The sequence below is a fragment of the Notolepis coatsorum genome (genome assembly GCF_963971535.1).
Source record: "Notolepis coatsorum genome assembly, contig: SCAFFOLD_257, whole genome shotgun sequence".
Lineage (NCBI taxonomy): Eukaryota > Metazoa > Chordata > Actinopteri > Aulopiformes > Paralepididae > Notolepis > Notolepis coatsorum.
The window spans coordinates 113,976-129,017 of NW_028170534.1; the positions used below are offsets into that span (position 1 = coordinate 113,976).

General features: G+C 46.5%; 1 protein-coding gene across 1 annotated transcript in view; it reads left to right on the forward strand.

The window, feature by feature from the left end:
* The window catches only part of ruvbl1 (RuvB-like AAA ATPase 1), an 88,060-nt gene that overhangs the window by 46,846 nt on the left and 26,172 nt on the right, over window positions 1–15,042 (forward strand). The window contains 4 exon segments of the mRNA XM_084339368.1: window positions 1,173–1,262; window positions 9,081–9,230; window positions 12,392–12,455; window positions 14,892–15,041. Of these exon segments, the coding sequence (XP_084195494.1) occupies window positions 1,173–1,262; window positions 9,081–9,230; window positions 12,392–12,455; window positions 14,892–15,041 (454 nt within the window).

Below are 15,042 nucleotides of genomic sequence, written 5' to 3' on the forward strand. Positions count from 1 at the left end.
CTGTCTCCTCAGTGTTTAACTCTTCTGTCTCCTCCTCAGTGTTTAACTCTTCTGTCTCCTCAGTGTTTAACTCTCCTGTCTCCTCAGTGTTTAACTCTCCTGTCTCCTCAGTGTTTAACTCTTCTGTCTCCTCAGTGTTTAACTCTCCTGTCTCCTCAGTGTTTAACTCTTCTGTCTCCTCAGTGTTTAACTCTTCTGTCTCCTCAGTGTTTAACTCTTCTGTCTCCTCCTCAGTGTTTAACTCTTCTGTCTCCTCAGTGTTTAACTCTTCTGTCTCCTCAGTGTTTAACTCTTCTGTCTCCTCCTCAGTGTTTAACTCTCCTGTCTCCTCAGTGTTTAACTCTTCTGTCTCCTCAGTGTTTAACTCTTCTGTCTCCTCAGTGTTTAACTCTTCTGTCTCCTCAGTGTTTAACTCTTCTGTCTCCTCAGTGTTTAACTCTTCTGTCTCCTCAGTGTTTAACTCTTCTGTCTCCTCCTCAGTGTTTAACTCTTCTGTCTCCTCAGTGTTTAACTCTTCTGTCTCCTCAGTGTTTAACTCTTCTGTCTCCTCCTCAGTGTTTAACTCTTCTGTCTCCTCAGTGTTTAACTCTCCTGTCTCCTCAGTGTTTAACTCTTCTGTCTCCTCAGTGTTTAACTCTTCTGTCTCCTCAGTGTTTAACTCTTCTGTCTCCTCAGTGTTTAACTCTTCTGTCTCCTCCTCTGTGTTTAACTCTTCTGTCTCCTCCTCAGTGTTTAACTCTTCTGTCTCCTCAGTGTTTAACTCTCCTGTCTCCTCCTCAGTGTTTAACTCTTCTGTCTCCTCAGTGTTTAACTCTTCTGTCTCCTCAGTGTTTAACTCTCCTGTCTCCTCAGTGTTTAACTCTTCTGTCTCCTCAGTGTTTAACTCTTCTGTCTCCTCGGTGTTTAACTCTTTCTGTCTCCTCAGTGTTTAACTCTTCTGTCTCCTCAGTGTTTAACTCTTCTGTCTCCTCCTCAGTGTTTAACTCTTCTCCCCGTCTCCTCCTCAGTGTTTAACTCTTCTCCCCGTCTCCTCAGTGTTTAACTCTTCTCCCCGTCTCCTCAGTGTTTAACTCTCCTGTCTCCTCCTCAGTGTTTAACTCTTCTCCCGTCTCCTCAGTGTTTAACTCTTCTCCTGTCTCCTCAGTGTTTAACTCTTCTCCCCGTCTCCTCAGCTGGACCCCAGTATCTACGAGAGTCTGCAGAAGGAGCGAGTGGAGGTGGGCGACGTCATCTACATCGAAGCCAACAGCGGATCCGTCAAGGTATCATCGTCTTATTTTATACTCCCCCGTCTGCCAGGTTCACGTTTTTGTTTAATTTTACGTTACAGTGAAATGCTCGGTTCTGTATATGAGCCTCCTGAGATTGTGCTTCTTCATACAGTAAAAAAGTTAAAAGAATAAGTTTGTTTCTTTAATAGTTGTCATACAGAAGTACAGAATACTTTTATACAAAATGCTTCTTACTGTTACGCTCCAGAGACTGTGCTAGACAAGATAAGTGTGAAATAAAATAGTATAGCATGTAAAATAGAAGTAAAAATAGAGGTCACAGTGTTTAGTATAGACATATGTACAATGTTCGATGCAGAATAGAAGTAACTGAGTTACCATACAATATACAATATACTATGCAATGTACTAATATACAATACTATATAGTGCAAAGCAGAAATGGGATGAGGTACAATTTAGGTACAATTTACAGTAAGGTGTACGAGTTGTAGTGCAAATCCTTTACCAATAAATATAAAGTGTGTTTAGGTGATCTAAAGTGTGGAGAGTGGGTGCTGCAGTGTGTTGTTTGTTTAAGTGAGTGTGGATGTGTGTGCTGTGTGCATTTGATGGTTGTTGCATAGTGTTTATTGTTCGTTGAGCAGCCTGATGGCCTGGGGATAGAAGCTTCTTCTGAGTCTTTCTGTGCTCGCCTTGAGACTCCGGTATCGCTTGCCTGACCGCAGCAGTTCAAAGAGACAGTTGTTCGGGTGGCTGGAGTCCTTGATGATTCTCTTAGCCTTACCCCTGCACCGCTTGTTGTAAATGTTCTGGAGGGTGGGGAGCCCCCCTCCAATTGTGCGTTCGGCTGAACGTGTCACTCTTTGTAGTCTGCTACGGTCTTGTGCAGTGCTATTCCCAAACCAGGAGGTGATGTTGCCAGTCAGGATGCTCTCTATTGTACATGAGTAGAAGTTCTTAAGGATCTTCTGACTGACTTGGAACTTCCTTAGGCGCCTGAGGAAGTAGAGGCGTTGTCGTGCCTTCTTCACAACACTGTCAATGTGTGTGGTCCATGTCAAGTCCTCGGATATGTGGGCTCCGAGGTACTTGAAACTGTTCACTCTCTCAACCGGTGCCCCGTCGATGCTGAGGGGGCTGTAGTCCTTGACCCCCGACCTTCTGAAGTCCACAATCATCTCCTTTGTTTTGCTGACGTTCAGGGAGAGGCTGTTTTCCTGGCACCATCCCGCCAGGACCTTGACCTCATCCAGGTAGGCCCTCTCGTCGTTGGCAGAGATCAGGCCCACCACTACTGTGTCATCAGCAAATTTGATGATTGTGTTGTTGTTCCGCTGTGCTACGCAGTCATGTGTGTACAGGGAGTAGAGGAGGGGGCTCAGAACACAGCCCTGGGGGGCCCCTATGTTGAGCGTGATGGATGAGGAGGTGCAGTTGCCTGCTCTTACCACCTGGGGTCTGCCCGTCAGGAAGTCCAAGACCCACTGGCAGAGGTCATAGTTCAAGCCCAGGTCCCTGAGCTTGGCTATGAGTTTGGAGGGGACTATGGTATTGAATGCTGAGCTGTAGTCGATGAACAGCATTCTCACATAGTTCCCCTGCCTCTTGTCCAGGTGTGATGCTGCTGTGTGCAGCACATGGGCTATGGCGTCCTCCGTGGACCTGTTGGGGCGGTATGCAAATTGAAGGGGGTCCAGGTTGATGGGGAGGGAGGAACAGATGTAGCCCTTCACTAGCTTCTCAAAGCACTTCATGGCTATGGAGGTGAGAGCTACAGGGCGGTAGTCGTTGAGGCAAGCAGGCGTAGATTTTTTAGGTACAGGGATGATGGTGGACTTCTTCAGACAGGTGGGGATGACAGCCTGTTCTAAGGACAGGTTGAAGATGTCAGTGAATACCGGGGCCAGTTGGTCGGCACAGACTTTTAGGACACGGCCGGGGATGCCGTCCGGTCCTGCTGCCTTCCTGATATTCACTTTCTTAAAGGTCCTCCTATACCAAACGCTATACAAAATAACGAAACGAAAGTACAAAATGCAAACAAATTGCTAAAATTGACCCCCCCTGAAATTGTGCTGCATACATGTACAAAATGCAAGATGCAAAATGAGGTCGGTCTATTTCATGTCCATTTGTGTCCACATCACTGCTGTGAAGCCGAAAGGTGCTGTACGAATAAAGTGTATTATTATTAGAGGTGGGCATAGATACATTTTTTTTATCTAGATTAATCTATCTGCAATCCTGGAGTTAATCTAGATTAAAATGGCTCATTTGACGTCTACCGAAGTCATTCAAAATATGTGTGTTCAACCTAGGGATGGGTATCGTTAGGATTTTATCGATACCACTACTCTTATCGATACTGCTTAACGGTTCGGTACTTTATCGACATTGCTTTATTATTTATAACTTTATAAATAAATTATAATAAATAAATATTATTTCTTCAGCAACAGCAGCAATAATGTTTTAAATGTGTCTGAATTATAGACTTTATAATAAACAACAAATGTAAGATATAAAAAAAAACTATATACACTGAATGATTAGTTGTTACCTAAAGCCCTTGGACTCCACTGTAGTGCAGGCCTTTGACAACAAACTGGGTCACAGCCTTGTTCACCCTATCCTCTGCCATCCTTCCTAGCTGCTAGGGTGAAGGGACTTGGCTTGGCGGGGACGCCTGTATTCGGTGGTGGAGGGAGAGGGAGGAGGCGTGGGCTGTCATCTTTCAAATATATTTGTAGCTAAACAATTATATTTTATTTATTAGCCTATTCGTAATAATTAGTTATTAGCCTAGCTAACTCCGTATTATCTTGGCTTACCTGCAGTGGACGACGTGCATGGCGATGGAACACTGCGAGCAAAGCCGTCGAAAACGGCGCATTTCTGCAGACTAATGTTATGTTTTGACAACGGCTGTTTTGACAAATTGCTTGTATTGCCACCCATACTTGCAAATGTTTTGTTGCACTTGTGGCAACGTGCGTTGTCGGCATCGACTTTCGTAAAGTGTACCCAGACTTTCGTTTTGTTCTCTCCGCCATGATAATAATAATAATAATAGTAATAATAATAATAAGCACAGAGCTCGGTCTGTGTCCTCAGCGCTTCAACACTGAGCCACAGATAGGCCCCGCCCTTAAGTACCCGTATGTGTGTGTGAGTGGGCGTCTCGCTTCTCGTGCAGACAGAGAGCGGAGAGGAGACCCAAGTTTGAGAAATAGATTAACTGCGTCAATTGTATTATCGCACGATAACAGTCCGGCGTTAACGCAGCACGTTAACGGCCCAGCTCTAATTATTATGAATACAATACAGTAATATAGGGGGCGACAGTGGCTCGGGAGGTAGAGCAGTCGTCTGGTAATCCAGAGGTTCCCCCGTTCGATTCCCGCTCCTCCCGGGCAGCGTGTCGATGTGTCCTTGAGCAGCAAGACACTTGACCCCTAACTGCTCCCCCCGATGAGCAGGTGGGCACCTCGCCTGTCGCCTCCGTGTGTGAGTGTGAGTGAGCAGGTCAGACGTGAGGAACAAAATTGTAAAGCGATTTGGATAAAAGCTGCTATATAAATGCAGCCATTTTATACAAATACAATTTATTATTATTATTATTATTATTATTATTATTATTATTATTATTATTAATACATACAGTTAATACAACAGGTTGTGACACTGGTTGCACACCAGACACGGTTGCCAAAAGAGAAAAAGTTGTAACGATACACTTGGGAGGAGTGACCGATAAGGCAAAGGAAGTTAAGTGTCTCGTCTCGCGTCCGTCCGTCCTCCCCCCCCCCCCCCCCCCCCCTCGTCTTCCGCCAGCCCTCCGTGAAAGCGCTCCCGTTTCATCTCTACTGTATGCCGCCAGGAGGAATGAACCTTCTCTTCTCTCGTCCCCTCCTCCTCCTCCTCCTCCTCCTCCTCCTCCTCCTGCTCGTCCTCCTCCTCCTCCTCCATATAGAAACCAGCTTCTATTCCCCCTCTTATCTCCCCGTCTCTCTGCCCTGTGCTCCAGCGGGGCCTCGTGGCCCCGCGCTGACGGACCGCGCTGACGGACGGCTACCTTAATCGGCGCAGGTGGGCCGAGGGCTGGGCTGTAGTCCGTGGCCAAAGGGGGGGGGGGGGGGGGCGGACGCCACATTTGTTGCTGTTGACAGCCGTCTCGGGGACGACCCCTCCCTCTGGACTCTTTCATCCCTGTGACTCGTGCCCCTCCCCTCTGCCTCGGGCGGGCGGGCACAGGGTTCTATCAAACACCTGCCCTCTCTCTTTATCCCTCTCTCTCTGTATCCCTCTCTCTCTTTCTTAATCCCTCTCTCTCTTTATCTCTCTCTCTCTTTATCCCTCTCTCTTTCTTAATCCCTCTCTCTTTATCTCTCTCTCTTTATCCCTCTCTCGTATCCCTCGTTATCCCTCTCTCTCTTATCTCTTTCTTTATCCCTCTCTTTATCTCTCTCTTTATCCCTCTCTCTTTATCCATCTATCGTATCCCTCGTTATCCCTCTCTCTCTTATCTCTTTCTTTATCCCTCTCTCTTTATCTCTCTCTTTATCCCTCTCTCTCTCTGTATCCCTCTCTGTATCCCTCTCTCTCTTTATCTCTCTCTTTATCCCTCTCTCTCTCTTTATCCATCTCTCTTTATCCCTCTCTCTCTTTATCCTTCTCCCTTTATCCCTCTCTCTCTCTCTCTTTATCCCTCTCTCTTTATCCCTCTCTCTCTCTTTATCCCTCTCTCTCTCTTTATCCCTCTCTCTCTTAATCCCTCTCTCTCTTTATCCCTCTCTCTTTATCCCTCTCTCTCTTTATCCCTCTCTCTCTATTTATCCCTCTCTCTTTATCCCTCTCTCTCTTTATCCCTCTCTCTCTCTTTATCCCTCTCTCTTAATCCCTCTCTCTCTCTGTATCCCTCTATCTCTTTATTTGCACTGTATTAATCCCAATAGGGACATTCATCTTTGTTTGATCAAGAGTAACCTTTTATATATATTAGGGCTGTCCCCGACTAAGGATTTGGATGGTCGACTATGATTTTATTTTTTATTATTCCATTTGGGCTTAATGTCTGAAGGAGTCGACTGACGGCTTCTTGTCCGCTGCAAAAGCATGCAATTGGTCCACTGATGGATACATCTTGATATTTGTCTAGTCTAGTGTGTTCATTAGATGTTCCGGGACTTGTACAGCACTTTGTTCAACTTTGTCAGTGCTGTAAAGTTTAAACCTTTTTAAATCTTAGACAAACAAAACACTTTGCTTTCATGAAATATTGTAAGCCGTCATTTGAGGCGTTATAAAAGCAGCACAATGAACACAAATCTGTCAGTGCCGAGTCTGACCTCATCTTAAATAACAAACAGCATTGCTTGTTGTAGTTAACAAAGAGAGGCTATTTTCTTTTGGAAAGAATGATAAAAAAATATAATAATAATAATAATAATAACACTTTGGCTGCCAGGAAACGCTTAAACACGTCATTCCCGGCCATGCTCAAGTTGCCGAAGACGCTTTACAGCGTCTTTGATATCAATATTTCAAAAATCTGGGACCGGATTCATATTTCCCCTCCGCTGGCCTGAGATCCACCAGGAGGACCCACTGAGCTCTCTGGCGGTTCAGGAGCGCCATCTGGTGGCCGATCGGCGCAATCGCTTAACAGGAAGCGCCATAGAGGTTGTGCTGGACGGCCGTATTACTTCCGGGCACTCGCTATAGGTCCCGGCATTCTAGCTCGTCACAATACACAGTGATCGATTGCCAATAACTCGATAAACAACATGATTTGGACGTATATACCATTATACAAACTGGAGATGGACCGGGTAAATCTACATCCCATAATGATAAAATTTCTACTCTACGATGATCGCCCAACGGCGCGCGGGGACTGGGGTGAGTTTTAGCGTGTAAAGTTACCGTCTTCGATACGAACTGCTATTATCAACATTTGACCCACATTAGATGATTGGTATAACGCTGCCCACGGAATTATAAACGGCCCCTAGCCCATCCGGTCAACATCAGATGACGTGTAGTAACTTCTAGAAGTACGTCTAGTTGGAATTTTTTATATCGCGCTGATTGCCATAAAACTGTATTGCATCATCAATATAATGTATTTGGGGCTATAGATCACGTTCTGGAGAAAGCTGAAAACATACTTATACATTAGACCATACTTTACTATGAATATGTGAATGAAAAAGTTTAACGTTGCTACACAATGAACAATACATATAGGACTTTGAATGGGCCCTAATAATGGCAATGTAGCAATAGAATTTAAAAAGTTATAGCCCTGCAAAGAAGGGGACTTTCTCTATAGACAAATAGAGCCGGCAACCTACGGTTGATAATGAATTTAACCCATGGCAGCCAAAGTGTTAATAATAATAATAATAATAAATTTATATATATTCGACTAAGAGGTTGGCCAGTCGACTACGGCTCCTTTCAACCGATTAGTCGACTAATTGACTAATAGGGGTCAGCCTATATATATATATATATATATATATATATAATTATTATTTTTGCATGTGAAGATTGGTGAAAGTTAGGTTTGCACTTCACAATCCCAATAGGGAAATTCATCTTGGTTTGAAAACAAAGGTTATTTGAATGATTTCCTTGGCGTTTCTAGTTCTCAAGAGAAAAAAATCTATTACAATCGTAATTTTTATTTTTTAAATAATCTGAGATTAAATTTTTAGGCCATATCGCCCAGCCCTACACAGTAGTGGTGGGCCTGATCTCTGCAAACGACGAGAGGGCCTACCTGGAGGAGGTTAAGGTTCTAGCGGGATGGTGTCAAGAGAACAGCCTCTCCCTGAACGTCAGCAAAACAAAGGAGATGATTGTGGACTTTAGGAGGTCGGGGGTCAGTGACAACAGCCCCCTCAGCATCGACGGGGCACCGGTTGAGAGAGTGAACAGTTTCAAGTACCTCGGAGCCCACATATCCGAGGACTTGACATGGACCACACACATCGACAGTGTTATCAAGAAGGCACGGCAACGCCTCTACTTCCTCAGGCGCTTAAGGAAGTTCCAAGTCAGTCAGAAGATCCTTAACTTCTACTCATGTACAATAGAGAGCATCCTGACTGGCAACATCACCTCCTGGTTTGGGAATAGCACTGCACAAGACCGCAGCAGACTACAGAGAGTGGCCCGTTCAGCCGAACGCACAATTGGAGGTGGGCTTCCCACTCTCCAAGGCATTTACAACAAGCGGTGCATGGGCAAGGCTAAGAGAATAATCAAAGACTCCAGCCACCCAAACAACTGCCTCTTTGAACTGCTGCGGTCAGGCAAGCGATACCGGAGTTTCATGGCAAGCACAGAGAGACTCAGAAGGAGCTTCTATCCCCAGGCCATCAGGATGCTCAATGAACAATGAACAATAACAGGCCATCAACACACCCACAGCACACACACTCACTTTAAATAAACACACTGTACCACCCACTTTACCACATTTTACACTTTACACTTTATATTTATATCATTGGTAAGGGAATTGCACATCTGTCATTCCTTACTCCTTATTGCACCTCACCACCACAAGGTGGCACCACAAGCTAAGCTATACCTCACCATTTTTGTACCAGATGTACATACTGTATATAGAGGTATACTGAACAATTGTTGTTTACACTTCTTGACTTCTTGACTTTCTATTTTTTACTTATTATACTATTTATACTATCTTGTTATTATCTAGCACACTCTCAGGAGCGAAACAGAAAGAAACATTTCATGCAAAGTATTCTGTATTTCTGTATGACGACTAATAAAGAAACTTGAACCTAAACCCTGTGTGTCCTCTAACAGAGGCAGGGTCGCTGCGACACCTTCGCCACAGAGTTCGACCTGGAGGCCGAGGAGTACGTGCCGCTGCCCAAGGGCGACGTCCACAAGAAGAAGGAGATCATCCAGGACGTCACGCTGCACGACCTGGACATCGCTAACGCCAGACCCCAGGTCAGCCTGACCCCTAAACCCTAACGCCAGACCCCAGGTCAGCCTAACCCCTAGCCCAGGGGTCAGCAGCCTTTACTACCAAAAGAGCCACTTTTCCCCCGTCCCACAAAATAAAATGCTCAGGGAGCCGCACAACCTATTTACCCTTAAAATGAAGATAACACGGTGTATAACGTTTTATATATCCCCAAGCATACCCCACATTTAGCATAAAACGCCTGACAATTGCATACCCAAAGTAATGTGCGATTTATTATACTTTATACTTATAGCACACAGTTTGTTGCATTAATGGAATTATAAAGCAACAAAAAGACAAATTTAGACTTTTTATTGCTGTTTTTACTAGGGATGCTCGATATTGGCTTTTTTACCTATACCGATATTGTCCAACTCTTTTCCGATACCGATATCAACCGATACCGATACATGCAGGGTTCCCCCCCCCCCCCCCCCCCCCCCAAAAATGGAATAATTTCAGGTAATTAACATTACATATCTCTTGTTGTGGAATTAACACAACATTATGCATACTTTTGACAATAAATAAAATCAGAATTTGTTCTTACTTGCTTGCCTGGGTAAATAAAGGTTATAGAAATGTGAATATTTTTTTTTTTTTTTTGAAAACCGATACCGATATTTTCCGATATCACATTTTTATGCCGATATCGGCCGATAATATCGGACATCCCTAGTTTTTACCTGTTATAACAAAGGAAAACCTCAAACTCTTATGAAGAGGAGAACAAAGACTGGCTGTGTAGACCTATTTTTAAATAAAACACAAGAGGAGACAAAACACTGACATCTGTAGACCGACTTTGAAATAAAACCCTGAACTATGCAGCTCTATTTGAGTCCTTCCCTTATTTGTGGAAAATCTATAAAATAAAAAGTAAATTTTTCATTGTCCGCAAATTTCGCACCACATATCAGGCATACAGGTAAGCCTGCATCGTTAGTCGTGAAAGCTAATTAATCTGTCCACGCTGAATTAAACCCTCTATTTTCCTCAACCTTTCCTTCTTTTGGATTTATCCATGGTTAGCTTACTGGGGGGTCGGAAACTCAAGATTAGCCACTTGCAGACGGCAGGGAGAGGCGCAGGGTGTGATGTACTGTATATTTTAGTTGATGTTATATTTTAGTTGACTAAATATTTTTGTTGATGAAATATTTTTTCATTTCAGTGTCACAGTATGACACCGATCTCCAAAATAAGAGAACAAATTATTTTTTTTTAAAGTAAAAAAAAATTAAATATTTTAATTAAAATTTTTGGGCCAAGGAGCCACAGCTGATTGGCTAAAGAGCCGCATGCCGCTCCGGAGCCACAGGTTGCCGACCCCTGCCCTAACCCTAACGCCAGACCCCAGATCAGCCTGACCCCTAACCCTAACGCGTGTATATTTTCCCTAACGGAGTTGCACTTCCGCGTTCGGTTTGCACGATCTGATTGGCCACTGACGTACGCTCTCTCTACGCCCAAACACGCTAGTTCTGCTAACAGCCTGCAGCCTGCTAGCATTATCCAATTCATATGGTTGACATAAGTGCTGACATAATAACCATAACCCCAGAGACACAGTATAACATACCGTAATTCCTCTAATAGTAACCCCGGCTTGTATTTGTTTCAACTGTAGCGGATACCAGGCTTGTATTAGGAGGAGGCATGTATAAGAGAGAGGCTTATATTTCTAATTTTCAAACCGATCATAATGAATAAATCAACATTTTGTGTCAGTTTGAACCCAGTAAAATGTACTGGGTTCATTTATTGAAACCAAGTACTGTATGAAATACGGTAGTAAACAGTGCAATTACAGGTAGTCAAAAAAAGTTAAATAAAGTAAAATAGTGCAATCACAATACTGGTATAATAATAATAACTTCGTTTTATACAATTCTGAGGTAGGCTTACTCTCTTGGTAAACATTAACACCATACTATTATGGTATTTACTGCACAGCCAGGCCAGCATATAACAACAATAACAAAATATATTGCCTATGGTAAATCCGTTGAGGGAAATACCGTAATTCCTCTAATATACATGAAACCCGGCTTGTATTAGGAGGCCGGCTTATAATTGCTTAGCTCAACAGCGCACCCGGTCATTAATAGAGACCCGGTTTTTAATTGAATACCGGTTACTTAGAGGAATTACGGTAATAACTATAACCCCACAGACACAGTATAACATAATAACTATAACCCCACAGACACAGTATAACATAATAACTATAACCCCACAGACACAGTATAACATAATAACTAACCCCACAGACACAGTATAACATAATAACTATAACCCCACAGACACAGTACAAAATAATAACTATAACCCCACAGACACCGTACAACATAATAACCATAACCCCAGAGACACAGTATAACATAATAACCATAACCCCAGAGACACAGTATAACATAATAACCATAACCCCAGAGACACAGTACAACATAATAACTATAACCCCACAGACACAGTATAACATAATAACTATAACCCCACAGACACAGTACAACATAATAACCATAACCCCACAGACACAGTACAACATAATAACCATAACCCCAGAGACACAGTATAACATAATAACTATAACCCCAGAGACACAGTATAACATAATAACCATAACCCCAGAGACACAGTACAACATAATAACTATAACCCCACAGACACAGTACAACATAATAACCATAACCCCACAGACACAGTATAACATAATAACCATAACCCCAGAGACACAATATAACATAATAACTATAACCCCAGAGACACAATATAACATAATAACTATAACCCCACAGACACAATATAACATAATAACTATAACCCCACAGACACAGTATAACATAATAACTATAACCCCACAGACACAGTATAACATAATAACTATAACCCCAGAGACACAGTATAACATAATAACCATAACCCCAGAGACACAGTATAACATAATAACCATAACCCCAGAGACACAGGTAGCCTACCCACCTGAGGATAATACTGTATACCCATAAATATACAGTATATGATCAAAATATTTTCTTTAATTGATTGGTGCGATTAACAGATGGCAGAATGTGTTGTTGTTGTGTGTTTGGTGGAGTGATCCTCCGTGTGTTGACCTGTGTGTGTCGTCTGGTGTCAGGGAGGCCAGGACATCCTGTCCATGATGGGGCAGCTGATGAAGCCCAAGAAGACGGAGATCACAGGTGAACTAACACCTCCCACCACCTGGGCCTTCAGCAGGGCTCTCTCTCTCTCTCTCTCTCTCTCTCTCTCTCTCTCTCTCTCTCTCTCCCTCCCTCTCTCACCCCTCTCTCTCTCTCTCTCTCTCTCTCCCTCCCTCTCTCACCCCTCTCTCTCTCTCTCCCTCTCTCTCTCACCCCTCTCTCTCTCACCCCTCCCTCTCTCTCCCTCCCTCCCTCTCTCTCTCACCCACCCCTCTCTCCCTCCCTCCCTCTCTCTCTCACCCACCCCTCTCTCTCCCTCTCTCCCTCTCTCTCTCACCCCTCTCTCTCACACCCCTCCCTCTCTCTCCCTCCTCCCTCCTCTCTCTCTCACCCACCCTCTCTCTCTATCTCTCTCTGACCTCATGTTCAACCTGTCCCTCTCTCTCACCCCTCCCTCTCTCTCATACCTCTCTCTCACCCCTCCCTCTCTCATACCTCTCTCTCACCCCTCTCTCTCTCACCCCTCTCTCTCGCTCTCCCTCCCTCTCTCTCGCTCACCCCTCCCTTTCACCCCTCTCTCTCTCTCACCCCTCTCTCTCACCCCTCTCTCTCAGCCCTCTCTCTCTCTCACCCCTACCTCTCTCTCTCACCCCTCTCTCTCTCTCACCCCTCTCTCTCAGCCTCTCTCTCTCTCTCTCACCCCTACCTCTCTCTCTCACCCCTCTCTCTCTCCCTCCCTCTCTCTCACCTGTCCCTCTCTCTATCTTTCTCACCCCCCCCATCTCTCACCCACCCCTCTTTCTCTCTCTGACCTCATGTTCAACCTGTCTCCCTCTCTCTCTCTCTCCCCTCCCTCTCTCTCACCCCCCTCTCTCTCTCTCTCTGACCTCATGTTCAACCTGTCCCTCCCTCTCTCTCACCCCTCTCTCTCTCTCTCTCTGACCTCATGTTCAACCTGTCCCTCCCTCTCTCTCACCCATCTCTCTCTCTCTCTGACCTCATGTTCAACCTGTCCCTCTATCGCTCCCTCCCTCTCACCCCTCTCCCTCCCTCGCTCACCCCTCTCTCTCTCTCCCTCTCTCACCCTCTCTCACCCCTATCTCCCTCCCTCTCACCCCTCTCCCTCCCTCTCACCCCTCTCCCTCCCTCTCTCACCCCTCGCTCTCTCTCCCTCTCCCTCCCTCTCACCCCTCTCTCCCTCCCTCTCACCCCTCTCCCTCCCTCTCTCACCCCTCGCTCTCTCTCCCTCTCTCACCCCTCTCCCTCCCTCGCTCACCCCTCTCTCTCTCTCCCTCTCTCACCCCTCCCTCTCACCCCTCTCTCCCTCCCTCTCACCCCTCTCTCCCTCCCTCTCACCCCTCCCTCCCTCCCTCTCTCACACCCTCGCTCTCTCTCCCTCTCTCACCCCTCCCTCCCTCTCACCCCTCCCTCTCTCACCCCCTCTCTCCCTCTCTCACCCCTCTCTCTCCCTGTCACCTCTCTCTCTCCCTCCCTCCCTCCCTCTCACCCCTCTCTCGCTCTCCCTCCCTCTCTCTCTGACTTCATGTTCAACCTGTCCCTCTCTCACCCCTCCCTCTCTCTCCCTCTCTCACCCCTCCCTCTCTCCCTCCCTCTCTCCCTCTCTCTCCCTCTCTCTCTGACCTCATGTTCAACCTGTCCCTCTCACCCCTCCCTTTCTCCCTCCCTCCCTCCCTCCCTCCCTCCCTCCCTCCCTCCCTCCCTCCCTCCCTCCCTCCCTCCCTCCCTCCCTCTCCCTCCCTCCCTCTCCCCCCTCTCTCTCTCTCCCTCTCTCTCTGACCTCATGTTCAACCTGTCCCTCCCGCTCTCTCTCTCCCTCTCTCTCTCTCCCTCCCGCTCTCTCTCTCCCTCCCTCCCTCTCTCCCTCCCTCTCTCTCCCTCTCACCCTTCTCTCTCTCTCCCTCTCTCTCTGACCTCATGTTCAACCTGTCCCTCCCGCTCTCTCTCTCACCCCTCCCTCTCCCTCCCCCTCCCTCCCTCCCTCTCACCCCTCCCTCTCCCTCCCTCCCTCTCCCCCCTCTCTCTCTCACCCCTCCCTCTCTCTCTCCCTCCCTCCTTCTCCCTCCCTCCCTCCCTCTCTCCCTCCCTCTCTCTCCCTCTCTCACCCCTCTCTCTCTCTCCCTCTCTCTGACCTCATGTTCAACCTGTCCCTCCCGCTCTCTCTCTCACCCCTCCCTCTCCCTCCCCCTCCCTCCCTCCCTCTCACCCCTCCCTCTCCCTCCCTCCCTCTCCCCCCTCTCTCTCTCACCCCTCCCTCTCTCTCTCCCTCCCTCCTTCTCCCTCCCTCCCTCCCTCTCTCCCTCCCTCTCTCTCCCTCTCTCACCCCTCCCTCTCTCTCTCCCTCCCTCCCTCCTTCTCCCTCCCTCTCTCACCCCTCTCTCTCTCTCTCCCTCTCTCTCTGACCTCATGTTCAACCTGTCCCTCTCTCCCTCTCTCTCTCTCCCTGTCGCCGGGCAGACAAGCTGCGGACGGAGATCAACAAGGTGGTGAACCGCTACATCGACCAGGGCGTGGCCGAGCTGGTGCCCGGCGTGCTGTTTGTGGACGAGGTGCACATGCTGGACATCGAGTGCTTCACCTACCTGCACCGCGCCCTGGAGAGCGCCAT